We start from the raw sequence: 12,958 nt of genomic DNA on the forward strand, positions 1-12,958 counted from the left end.
CACTTCATGAGATACTGGTGGTACTTGAGAAGGTCCAAAAGGTACTCCCAAAGGCTTGAGGGGAACCTGTGAAAGACAACAAGAAGTAGTTTTAGTATAAAGCAAAGGAAACTGGTACCTTGCATTGGAAAGAAGAAACATGGGAGTTTGAGGCTTTGCACAGGCCAAAAATAGAAATTCAAGAAAAGCTGAGATCTATTCAAGGGGCTCCTTCACAAATGATGTAGAAAAAACAAAATTATGCATGGGGCACAGACCTAACTTAAAGGAGGGAACCCCATCCCTTTATTCTCTTCAAACAGACTCCTTGGGGACCAGTGAAGAAACTATCCTGGGCTAAGGGGAGGGGGGAAAGGCATTTCTTCCCTTCCTTATTTACCATATGAATTTAAACCTTTAAAAGTGCCTTTGAATAGCAGCAATAGCTAATTTGGTTAGACTTCTTACTATCACAAGTGGGTCAACAAGAACAATTTATCTTTCACTTTGTATTTAAGTAATTAAAAAAAAACAACCAAACTAACCTTTTGTTCTTTTGATGCCCCCTACAAACTCCCCCCACCAAAAATAAAAAGGTTCCTCATGTCCCCAGGAAGCTGTTGGCCCCTCTGTTCGGGTCTGATTCATGTTGCTCTTTGTGCTTCCTATGAATCAGGAGCAAAGAAGATGCTTCAGATTTGGGGGCCTCGTTCTCTTCTATGGCCTGGTCACCCAGAGTTCAGCCCAACTTGATGCCATCCCTGTGAATCCTGTTGGTGCCCTGAGCCCTCCTCTGTCCCTTACCCCACCAGATCTTCTCTCAGGCTTATTAGGTGGTAAGTTACCCTCTCAGTGGACAAGTGCTATGGAGCAAAAAGATGGAATTCTAGAATTCCCTAGGAAGGACATCTCAAGGGTCATCTAATCTGAAGCATGATTCCTTTCTCTAGTATCCCAGGGATGGGAAATTCATGACATCCAGAGATGCCCATTTTACCTTAAGGCATTCTGACTGATAAAAAGGGTTTTGTTTTTTGTTTTTATCACACATTGAAATGGGCTTAAGTGTTTTGGGGAAGTGAGGGCAGAGATCGGTGAGATGGAAAGGGAGGTGGCATTTGGAAGAGGGGGAAAGCCCAATTGGTGGGTATTTTCAAAGGATCAAGGAAGATCCTTTAAGCCCTTCCCTCCTGGACATGATTGTCTTTGAGCTTTATGGAGGGTCTTGCACTTTGAATGTAATGGTAACCGAAAGTCAATCCAAAGGATGACTGGCAACTTAACACTACGCAAAGTCAAGTGGAAAGAGCCCTGGATTTGCTGTCAGAGAACTGGGTTTGAGTTCCAGCTCTTCCAATCGCTGCCAGTGAGTCCTTGGGCGGGTCACAACTCAAATTTCCTTCCCTGTGAAATGAAAGGTTTGGGCTAAATGAAGTCTCAGGTTCCTTCCAGCTCTAAATCCTACCATTCTATTCCCAGGTCTCACAAAGGGACTTCACACTTCAAATGTGCTTGGTATTCTCCAAAATCTGCCCATCTTGGACATCCTGAAAATTGGGGGAGGTTCATCTGGAGGTCTCATTGGAGGCTTACTACCCAAACTAACCTCGATCATTCCAGGGCTACACAATATAATTTCGTGAGTCTCCTTGATGTTTTCTTATTTTCAAACTTGAAAGAGGGAATGAGAAAGTCCTTGTCAGAGACAGCATTCCAGATTGGGAGGGTCTTTTCACTTTTTAGTGGCACAGATGGCAGAGAAGGCTGAGAAGTTTTTCATTCTCTAGTAGGTAGAGAGGGTCTTATTTGAAAGACAGTAGTATAGGGGGGCAGCTAGGTGACGCAGTGGATAAAGCAGCTGCCCTGGATTCAGGAGTACCTGAGTTCAAATTCGGCCTCAGACACTTGACACTTACTAGCTCTGTGACCTTGGGCAAGTCACTTAACCCTCATTGCCCAGCACCCCCCCCCCCAAAAAGAAAGACAGTAGTATAAGTGAAAAGAGTACTCAGTTTTGGAGAGGGAAGACCTGGGATTTATTTCTGATTCTCTGCAACTGACTTGCTGAGTGACCTTGGACAAACCACATTAACTTCTCTGGGCCTCAGTGTCTCCCCATCTGTAAAATGAGGGAGTTGGGCTAAATGCTCATTAAGGCAACTTCCAACTCTAAAATCCTTTGAGACTACAAGAAAGTCCTGTGATTAGGTGCTGGGTGTGGGCATAAATATGTCTCTTATTTACAAGATTGTGCCCCTCCCCTATTTCCAATTAGACATTAGGCAATGGTGCTAGGATATCAATAAATAAGCATTCGTTAAGCTCCTACTATGTGCTAGGCACTGAAGGTACAAACAAAAAATGATATTCCCACTCTTGATGGACTTGTGGTTCATGGGGTGAGACAACATATACATGAATATGCAAAGTAAATTGCTTGCATATACTTATTTATATTAGTAAATTTGGAATTTTGCTATACTCCAAAATATGTAAAAAGAAAATTTGTGGGGAGGAGTGGGAGGGGGAAGGCACTAATAGTTGGAGGTGGGGGGAGGTTTCATTGAGAAAATCAGTCAATAAGCATTTATTAAGAGCCAGATACCATGCTATGTGATGGGAATATGAAAAGAGGCAAAAGACAGTCCCTGCTCTCAAGGAGATCACAACCTAATAGGGGAGATAACAAATAAATATGTAAAACCAAGTTATTTGTAGGATAAGAAGGAAGTGGTTAAAAGAAAAAGGCACTAGAATTAAGAAGGGTCACTTGAATAGATTTTTGAAGGAAACAAGGGATTGTGGGAGGTGGAGGTAAGATGGGAGAGCATTCCAGGCATGGAGAACATCCAATATAAGGACACAGAGATGGGAAATGGACTGTTATGTGTGAGGAATAGCAGGAGGGCATGGACCAAAGAGTTGGAAAGTAGGTTGGGGTTAGGTTGTGAAGAACCTTTAAAAAGGAGCTTGTATTTTGGCTCTAGGTACAATAGGGAGCTTTTGGAGTTGAATGAGCAGGATCCTAGCTGAAAACCTATGCCAAGGTTCAGAAGTTATGGAACCTTTGGTTGAAAATTCCCTTTCAATCTCTCTAGCTCCTTCCCCTCATGGTTGGTGTTCGGAAATGGTTTGATTTGGGGTTCAAGGTATGGTTCATCCTTTAAAGGACATAAGTTTGGGGGAGTTCCCTTGCAATGTGGTTCTCTGTACAGGATCAATGTCACCAATCCTGTCATCCTGGAACTTGGGCTAGAACAATCTCCTGATGGACACCGGCTTTTTGTAACAATCCCTCTTGGAATGGTTCTGGAACTGAAAACGTGAGTGACATTTGAGAATCTGGAAGACCCTGTTCTGGGAATGAGGGAGGGAATTAGCATAAAGGACTTAGATCCCAAGGGATCTTAGGTTTATCCAGTGTATAAAAGATGGCAGCTGAGGTGGTAAATTGGGAAGCATAGCCACTCTATCCAATGTATATTTCCTGGTCTATCAGGGCATGATTCTATCTTCAACTAACCATGGGGGTTAACATAGAGAATCCTTCACCTTCAGAGTTCATGGCTTCCTCCATCACTCCCTTAAGAGACTATTACTTTGTCTTCCATGTCTCCTCCAAGCAATTCTTCAGACAATTAGGGCCTGGTATCCTAGGCCATGACTGAGTCATTTCTGGCTCTCCTTGACCTGGCCCAGTCAGATCTGTTCTAATAGTCCTGAAGCAGAAAAGTTGAAATCAGAGACCAGTTGGAACAGGATTTTGGGCCAGGAGACTTGAGTTTGAGTCCCTGCTCTTTCCCTTACTAGTTGTGGGACCTTGGGCAAGTCATGACCCCTTTTTGTGCCTCAGTTCTCTCCTCCATGAAATGAGGAATTTACTTTGATTATCTCTAAGTTCCCTTCTAGCTCTGACAACCAAATGACCCAGTGGAGTTTGCTGAATCTAAGAATTGCTACCTTCCTGGGAAATATCTGATTTCAGGGCCAAAGCCTCTGGAGTTGTTGCCAATTGTATTTTGCCCCAGTGGTGGAAGGCATAGAAAGACAACATTGTGCTGACTGCATTGCGCTCTGACCCTCAGTTTCTTCTACACAGTGGGGATACTAATTCCTGTCTTTTTGACATCATAGGACATTTGGGAGGTTTGACTGTGAAAGTGGATGTGAGAGTTCTTTGGAATGCACTGAGTACTTTACAAAGGCAAAGTTTCCATGTCAACAGAGTGGGAGCTTTCCATGACCTTATGGACCCTGGCTTGACCCCATTCCTGGTTTGGGTTGGCCAGTAGAGGATCTTTCCCTCCTCTCTCTTCCTCTGTTTCTCTGTTTCTGTTTCTCTCTGTGTTTCTGTTTCTGTTTCTGTGTCTCTATCTCTTTGTCTCTGTGTCTTTCTCTGTCTCTGTCTCTTTCAATCTGCCTTTATTTCCTTATTTTTCTTATTTAGATTCCTGACTGGTGAACTTCTTAAGCTGGATGTTAACCTGAATATCATAGTGGAACTCATTGCAGTGAGGGATAAAGATGGAAAAGTCCACTTGGTGATTGGGGATTGTAAGCATGATCCTGGCAGCTTAAAGATCACTCTCCTGGAAGGGTGAGTTATCAATGACCAATCCTTTTGGGGCATGGCCTTACCAGCCAATGCCCTTGCTTGGTGGTGAGAAATGAGCTTTTATTTTTCCTCTTTTGATCTGTTCCAGCCCGGTCTCTAACAGAAGAAAAAGGACTGATTGGCCAGAGATTCAGGCATTTCCCACCAATGGGAACATACATGATCTTGTCTCTTGTTCCCATCCCCAACCTGCTGGTTCTCTATCCATGTGTTTCTTTCCTTTTTCAGGGTTGTACCAACACTAGTACAAGAACTTGTAGACACAGTGACAAAAACTCTGATTGAAGGTCTTCCACATCTGCTACAGAAAGAGGTAAGCATGGAAATGCAGATTTCCCCTGAATCCTTGGATTGGAATACTGTGACCAGGTAGACCAAAGTACCCTGAGAGTGAGGAAACCAGGGATCATAGGATCATAGATTCAAAGCTGGGAAGGAATTTGGAAGTCCAGGCTGACCCTGTCCTTTTACAAATTGGAAAGCTGAGGCCAATCAAAGTTAAGTAACTTGTGCAAGGTCACACATCTTAACGATGTCTGAAGTGGGATCTGAACCTGGGTTTTCCTGATTTCCCAGAACTTTCCTACTACTCTATGCTGTCTCAGTGAGATGAGATAGGACCCTATCTCTGCCTCTGACTTGCTCTGTAACTTTTTCTGAGCTTCAGGTTCCCCAACTGTAAAATGAAAGGATTGAATGAGATTGTTTCTAAAGTCCCTTTGAGCTCTACCATTGAATAATCTATGTTCTAAGGACCCTTTCAGCTCTGAAATTCAGTGCTCTTTTATCTGACCATTGACAATTTCTCCAGGTCAGGAAACATCAGTGGTGAGAAGTCCTGTGGCATCCACACTCTGGTTGTTTATTGGTTCATTTATCTCACATTCCCCTCTGTCCTTGTGTTTTAGATCTGCCCTCTGGTCAATGAGATCCTCAGTGGTCTGGATATTACCCTGGTACATGATGTGGCTGGTAAGTTTCTGACCAAACAATCCTCCTTTCTGTCTACAAGTGATTGGATTGCTTAGATGGTTTTGCCCTATCTCTATGTTGTCACACTTGACATTTAACAACTTCCCAACCAAAATAGATACAAGCCTTGTATCTTATCAGTTAGTTTTGCTTTTATATCTCATCTAGCCCCAGACCCCTGTGGAGGGCCTCAATTTCCTTAACTATAAATTAAGAGGATTGAACTACATAATGGTCCAATTGATGACCCTATTATGTGATTCAGGTTGGGCTGCAGGGAAAGTCAACTGAGTACAGTTTATTAGTGCCTCCTCTGCTGAAATTGGATTGTCCCCATTTAAACCCAGAGAAAAGTTTGCTGGTCTATCTGGTGGCAGGTTCTGTCTTCTTCAGAATCCTTTAGCCCAGGCCCCTTTAAGGCTGTTTTCTCAAAGTTGGAACTAGAAACTGATCCTCAGGAACCTCTGCTTTAATTTGTCTCCCCCAGCATGAAACATGTATTCTTTTTAAAAATATTTTAAATAGTATTTTTCTAATTACATGTAAAGATCATTTTGAATATTCATTTTTGTAAGATCTTGAGTTCCAAATTTTTCTCTTTCCCTCCCTCCCCCCCCCTCCAGAAGCCAGCAAGCAATCTGATATAGGTTATACATTACGGTCATATTAAACATATTTTCACATGAGTCATGTAGTGAAAGAAGAATCAGAACAAAAGGAAAAAAAACACAAGAAAGAAGAAGCAAATAAATAAAGAAAAAATAGTATACTTCAGTCTGCATTCAGACTTCAGACTTCTTTTTCTGGATGTGGAGAGCATTTTCCATCATTAGCCTTTTGGAATTGTCTTGGATCATTGTATTGCTAAGAAGAGCTAAGTCTATAACAGTTGATCATCACAGTGTAGCTGTTACTGTGCACACTGTTCTCTTGGTTCTGCTCACTTCACTTAGCATGAGTTCATATAAGTCTTTCCAGGTTTTTCTGAAATCTGGACATGTGTTCTTCCTTTCAGAGATACTAATCCATGGACTTTCACTGCATCTTAAATTGTAAACTTTCTCAAAAGAGACCAACCCTTTCTTCAAGTAGGTAAGGGCCAAATACCTTTAGTTTGCTGGGTTTTCTAGTGCTTTTTCTATGAATGTAGAACCTTGGAATCTTAGAATCTGTGAATCCTGGAAATGTGGTACTGTGGAATCTGAGAATACCAGAGATGTAAAATCACAGATTTGTTCTGGCCCATATTTGCTCTTCACAGCAGCTTTTCCTGTCTTCAAATTTTCTCCTGCTTGAAGGACCCACAACAGAAGAGACCTGGTGTTGGAGATGATCCTAGATGAAATGAAACATATTCGGTTAACTTCAGTCCATGAGATTCCTCTTCCCTGTATTTGGATCCACTCTCCACACCTGAAGCTTCTTTCTGGGCATCTTATTCTTTTCCCTGAGTTTTTCTTATAATAAACTTCTTCCTACCTCTGCATTGATGGAGTGGTCATTACTCATTCTCCCTCACATCAATTCAGTGCATGAATGGTGGTAGCATTTGAGGCTGGGTGTGGTCTTGTGTCTTGTGGAAGCTCTCCAGGGCAGGCACAAAGAACAAGACTGGGCATTCAGAAGGTATTGACTTTGTACTTGTCAGCATCAGGAGAGATGTGTTTTGGTTAAGCTCCCCCAACTACCCCTCAGCTAAGTAACTGTCACTTTCAAATGACTCAATGCTTCTGGGTCTTAGTCTCCTGATAAAGAAAATGGAGATGATATCCATCTAGTAGAAAATGAGTTCATAGATGGAAAGTTCTTCAGAAAAATAAGTCTTTGGGTGAAAACTTGATTTTACTGTTATATATACAAGCAAATCCATGATTTCCCTAGAACCTTGGGAAGTATAAAAGATGCAAATTTGTGAATCCATAACCCTAGCTCTGCCTCTTGGGTCCTCCCATATCCTCCCTCTGTTTTTCAAAGCCTCCTCCACTTCTCTGAGTGAACTTGAATCTCCAACATCTGTCTGTAGCCACTGAATCCCCATTGGCTCCAGGGGCCAGGAGAGATGACAAAATCCTTTCTGTCCCTAGAGTTAGGCTGCAGAACTGATAACCTAGATTGGGAGTCAGGGTCCTGGGGTTTTGTGAGGCAATTGGGGTTAAATGACTTGCCCAGGGTCACACAGCTAGTAAGTGTTAAGTGTCTGAGGCCGGATTTGAACTCAGGTCCTCCTGAATCCAAAGCTGGTGCTCTATCCACTGTGCCACCTAGCTGCCCCTGGTCCTGGGGTTTTGATCTTGGCTGTACCATTACCTTAGTTCAGAAATTTTGGCAAATTCTTTGAGCACATGTCATGAGTGTCAGAGCTGGAAGGACCTCAGAGTAGATCTGGATCCATCTCATTTGACAGAGGAGGAAACTGAGGGTCAGAGAGGGAAAGTTATTCATCCAAGATCACATACTCAGTAGTAGAAGGAGATTCTTAGTGAGGTTGTTGGGCTAGTAGGCAGAGAGATAGCATGGTGGATAGAACATGGGACTTCGAGTCAGGACGACCTGAGTTCAATTCCAGTCTTAGATATTCACTTATCTGCATGTCACTTGTTCTCTGTTTTGCCTTCTGCATGTTACTTGACCTCTGCTTGTTTTAGTTTCCTCAACTATAAAATTAAATAATAATAACCTCTACCTTGCAGGGTTGTTGTGAGGATCACATAATACAATATTTGTAAAGTTCTTAACACAGTTCCCGCACATAGTAGGTGCTTAATAATTGCTTATTTCTTTCTCCTTCATGGGAAGAACTTGTGGTCACTCTTTTGCTGGCTCCCTGAACACAATTCTTCCAAAAGCAATCTAATGTAGAAGGGGGATTTAGAATCAGGATCCCTCAACTTATGTACTAGATGAAATATTTACTGTCATGCCTGAGGCAAGTTATTTAAAATTTCAGAGTCTCAGTTTTCTCAGCTGTAAAATGGGGCAATACTTTGATTTGGCCAGAGCCTATTACTCTGCACAGGAACATGTATGTTCCATGCTCACATGTCACTAGGGCAAGTGGGGATGATCAGCTTCTCTCAACTCCAGTGCTTGTGTACATTCAAAATGCTCCTGTCAGAATGGAAATGAAATGGCAGGTACCTGGGTGTCATAGCAGATAAAACGCTGCCCTTAGAGTTAGAATGACCCTAGTTCAAAGCCTGCCTTATTTACTAGCTTGCGTGACTTGTGGGCAAATAACTTAACTTTTCTGTGCCTCAGTTTCCTTATAAATAAAACAGGAGGAATGGATTTATTTGTTGCTAAGTTCTTTCCAGCTCTGAATCTATGATTCTATTAAAAAACACATGCTTATGGTTTAATCTCCCATGATCATTTAGGCTATAACTACCTCTGAGGATTCTCTGGGCACCCTGGGATTGGGGCAGTGTCTTCTCTGATGTCATCAGCTTGAGTTGCCACTGGTTGTCTTCTTCCCCCCACCATGTTAGCTACCAACTACTACTGCCTCAATTCCATCTGATCCCTTAGCAATATTTTTTTTTAATCAAAAAAGTATTTATTTTCCAGTAACATGTAAAGATAGTTTTCAACATTTGTTTTTATAGGATTTTTTATAAGTTCCATTTTTTTTAACCTTCCCTCCTTTCCCTTCCCCCTCCTGAAGACAGAAAGCAATCTGATGTAGGTTATATATGTACAATCACAGTAAACATATCTCTGCATCAATATATTTTTTAAAAAAGGATATTGCCTATGATCAATAATACAAACATTTTTCACCTAATATCATGGGGACACACCGCACACTATCTTACCCTGGTCTTTGGGGAAAATGGGGCAGTTTTTCCATAGCATCAGTCCTGCCAACTTCATGTCCAAATGCCTCATCACTAGTGAATTTATCCTCGTCTCATCTACCAGTAGGCGAGAACCAAAAGATGACTCCTTGCTCCTAGGTACAGTGATGCTGGTCTAGCTGCAAAAAATCATGACAGGATGGGACACTTAGATGCCTGGATGTTCACTCTTCTGACCTTTTAAGGTTGCATTCTTCAATCCCTTCACCTAGAGTGGAAAAGAAAAAATGCAGAGGGTCAAATGTCAGCCATAGTGGGGAGGGTCCATGGCCTGTCTGCTTATGGTGTTGTCTTTCCCCACATGCCATCAGCAAAGAAATAAAAATTAAGAGCAGAATAACTGTATGGTGTATCCTAAAAGCAAAATCATTGGGATTGAGACTTTTTAAAAAAATTTTTTTTTGGATTGAGACTTTTTTGAAGGAGCTTCAAGTTCTAGTTTTACAACTGTAGCTAATCAAAGAGGCTACTCTCATGGCCAACAGACTTGAACCTATTACAGAATGTTTACCCACACTCCAACATCGCTCCAAGGCTCTCTCAAGTATCCATCATCACAACTCTCCTCGAAGCAGGATCCTAGCCTCTTTCATTTGGGGACACCCCACCAGAGTCCCGGTTACAAATATATTAAGCATATTCAGTCCAGGTTGATTGTCCTTAATTGTAAAGGTTGGATTATCTCCATCTTCCCAAGCCCTCTCCTCACCTTGAACCCCCAACCCAATCTCTATTTTGCTTCTGTATTTCTTTCCTAGGGATCTCTTCTTGGTCTCTGTAGTTTCACACCAATATAAAGCAAGTGACATGCACCAGGTAAGATACAACCCTTAGTGCCTAGTTCTTTGTGCCTTTTGGGGCAGTTAAGTGATACAGTGAATAGAACACTTTCCTTAGGATCAGGAAAACTCTTCTTCATGAGTTCAAAAGTTATATGAACCGGGCAAGTCACTTCACCCTGTTTGCCTCAGTTCCTCATCCGAAAAATGAGCCAGAGAAGGAAATGTCAAACCACTCCAATATCTTTGCCAAGAAAACCCCAAATGGGATCATGAAGTCAGGTATGACTGAACAACAACTTTGTGCCTTACAAAGAAATTAAAGGGGGGTGTTCCCTCTGATTTCCTAATTTTCTCTCTCTGTTTTGGGTTTTTCATCATTTTAATTAGCAAGGAAACAAGTTGCTATATTTACTTTTTGTGCGTGTGTGTGAGGCAATTGGGGTTAAGTGACTTGCCCAGGGTCACACAGCTAGTAAGTGTTAAGTGTCTGAGGCTGGATTTGAACTCCTGACTCCAGGGCCTATGCTCTATCCACTGTACCACCTAGCTGCCCCTATATTTACTTTTCATTTCAATAGACATTTATTAAATGCCTGCTAAGAGCTAGCCACTGTGTTAAGTGCTGAGGATACTCCCTCCCCTCCAAAAAATGCTTTAAAATGGAAACTGTCCCTCCTCTCAAGCATCTTATAATTCTATTGGAGGAAACAACATGTATATAGAACAATAAATGAAAAAAATGTACAAACTAGAAAGTCAGCACAGTATAGTGGAAAGAACACTGACCCTTTACTGAGGGTAGATGGGTTCATATTCCACCCTATATAACCATAAGCTAGTTAATTAACCTCTCTGGGCCTCAGTTTTGTCATCTGTGAAATGAGGGGGTTGAACTAGATAGCCTGTGAGATTCTTTATAGTTCTAGCTCTGTGATCCTATTATAACACCCCTTTCTAGGAAGCAGAACTGTGCTTGAGTTCTCAAGTTGGGTTCTTAGATGGTGGCTGCTACCCTAAGTTCTAAGGTAGCTATTTCTAATACTGTAACTCATAAGCCCCCACAAGTGTGCCTCCCATTTACTATCAAGCTAACTATACACAATTAGTGCTTTGCAAAAGCATTTACTCAAATGGCAAGGCAAGAATGATAGTTATAAGATGTTCCTCTCATATGCCTGGAGTGTACCCTCCCACAAATATATACTATGTTCATGAGAATGGGCTTAAACTTTGAGTACATTGATAGTGAGACACACCTGTGTGAGCTGTATCTATAGAAAAGGCAACTCACTAACTTTTTATATTGTAGGTTTGGGAAGTCCATTCTCTTTTCTTTTCTTTTTTTTTTTGTTGGTGAGGCAATTGGGGTTAAGTGACTTGCCTAGGGTCATACAGCTAGTAATTGTTAAGTGTCTGAGTCCGGATTTGAACTCAGGTCCTCCTGAATCAAGAGCTGGTGCTCTATCCACTGTGCCACCTAGCTGCCCCCCATTCTCTTTTCATAGAGTCATCACATAGCTCTCCTTTGCATCCACTGGATAGGTTGTTTAGTTGAGATCAAAGGGTTTACCTTTCTCCATAGTCTGACTCTGTTCCCTACATCCAATAGCAGTGTTGCCTACTGTTCAAATAGTTCCCTTTAAAATATAATTAGGGAATGGAAGAACAGAAAAAAAATTATTTAATCACCCCTTTCACCTCTCTTCCACAGAGGTTTTCTTCGCAAGAAGCTCACAGTTTATATTATTTCCCACTTTCCAACTGCTAGGTAGGACATCTCCAGTTCTGTTTTTAGATACTATGATAAAAGGGTGGGAGAGAAGAAGAGAGATATCCCTTCTTAAACCCCTCTTCCCCTCTATCTTTTTCTCTTTCCCCTTTTCCTTTCCCTGCCCTCTACCTATCCTACAAGAATTTTATGATCTAATAAGGATAAATAATCCAGACCATGGATTTTGGAGCTCAGAAGGGACCATCTAATTTGAGCCCTTCAATATATAGGAAGAAAAATTACAGAAGAAAATCAGATCATTTAGCCATCCACAGAATGTAGAACTAAACAGAACCCAAGACAAGAGAATGTGAGAATTGGAAAGGGTGGCACATAAAAGGTCAAAACTAGAAGGAACCTTGGAGATCATGCAATCAAACTCTCTACTTATAGAGGAGAAACCGAGACTCACAAAAGAGAAGGGTCTTGTGGAAGATGACACATGAGTTAAAATCAGAACCTAAATTTCTCCCCGATTTTAGAATTCTTCCCACCAACTCACACTGCCTTACTTTGTATCCTTTTCTGATCTATGTCTAAATGCTTCCCAGATGAACAGTATCTCCAAGCTCTTTTGATGTCTTTCAGTCTCCTTTAGCAATAAAAGCTTCACTTGTGTTATAAACTCTCTATTGGGGCATTGAAAGCCCTCATTTTAGCCTCAAGTACTGACCCATATACAGTCCACTACACATATATACAATACATGAAGATGAGTCTTCTTGCCCCTTGACTTGTAAATATATAATTTCTTTTTTTAAATTAAAATTTGTTTAAAATTCAGTTTAAAATTCTGTCCCATATATGTGTATATATGTATGGTTATGCAAAAACATAATTCCATATGTCCAAAAAAACAAGATTAAGGTGAAAAAAATACTTCAATTTGCACTCAGAATCTATCAGTTCTCTTTCTAAACATGGATTGAATTTTTCATCATGAGGGCTTTAGAATTGTCCCAGATCATTCTTTTGATCAGAG

The 12,958-nt window shown here is 41.3% G+C and overlaps 1 protein-coding gene across 1 annotated transcript; it reads left to right on the plus strand.

Moving 5' to 3' along the window:
- The first annotated feature begins 666 nt into the window (after window positions 1-666).
- LOC122738309 (BPI fold-containing family A member 1-like) lies at window positions 667-6,622 on the plus strand. Its single transcript, XM_043980355.1, is given in 8 exon segments — window positions 667-681; window positions 683-815; window positions 1,459-1,618; window positions 3,195-3,302; window positions 4,427-4,576; window positions 4,823-4,907; window positions 5,503-5,566; window positions 6,582-6,622. Coding segments are annotated over 8 exon segments (756 nt in total).
- Window positions 6,623-12,958: the final 6,336 nt, after the last annotated feature.

The sequence above is a fragment of the Dromiciops gliroides genome, chromosome 2, assembly GCF_019393635.1.
Source record: "Dromiciops gliroides isolate mDroGli1 chromosome 2, mDroGli1.pri, whole genome shotgun sequence".
Taxonomy (NCBI): Eukaryota; Metazoa; Chordata; class Mammalia; order Microbiotheria; family Microbiotheriidae; genus Dromiciops; species Dromiciops gliroides.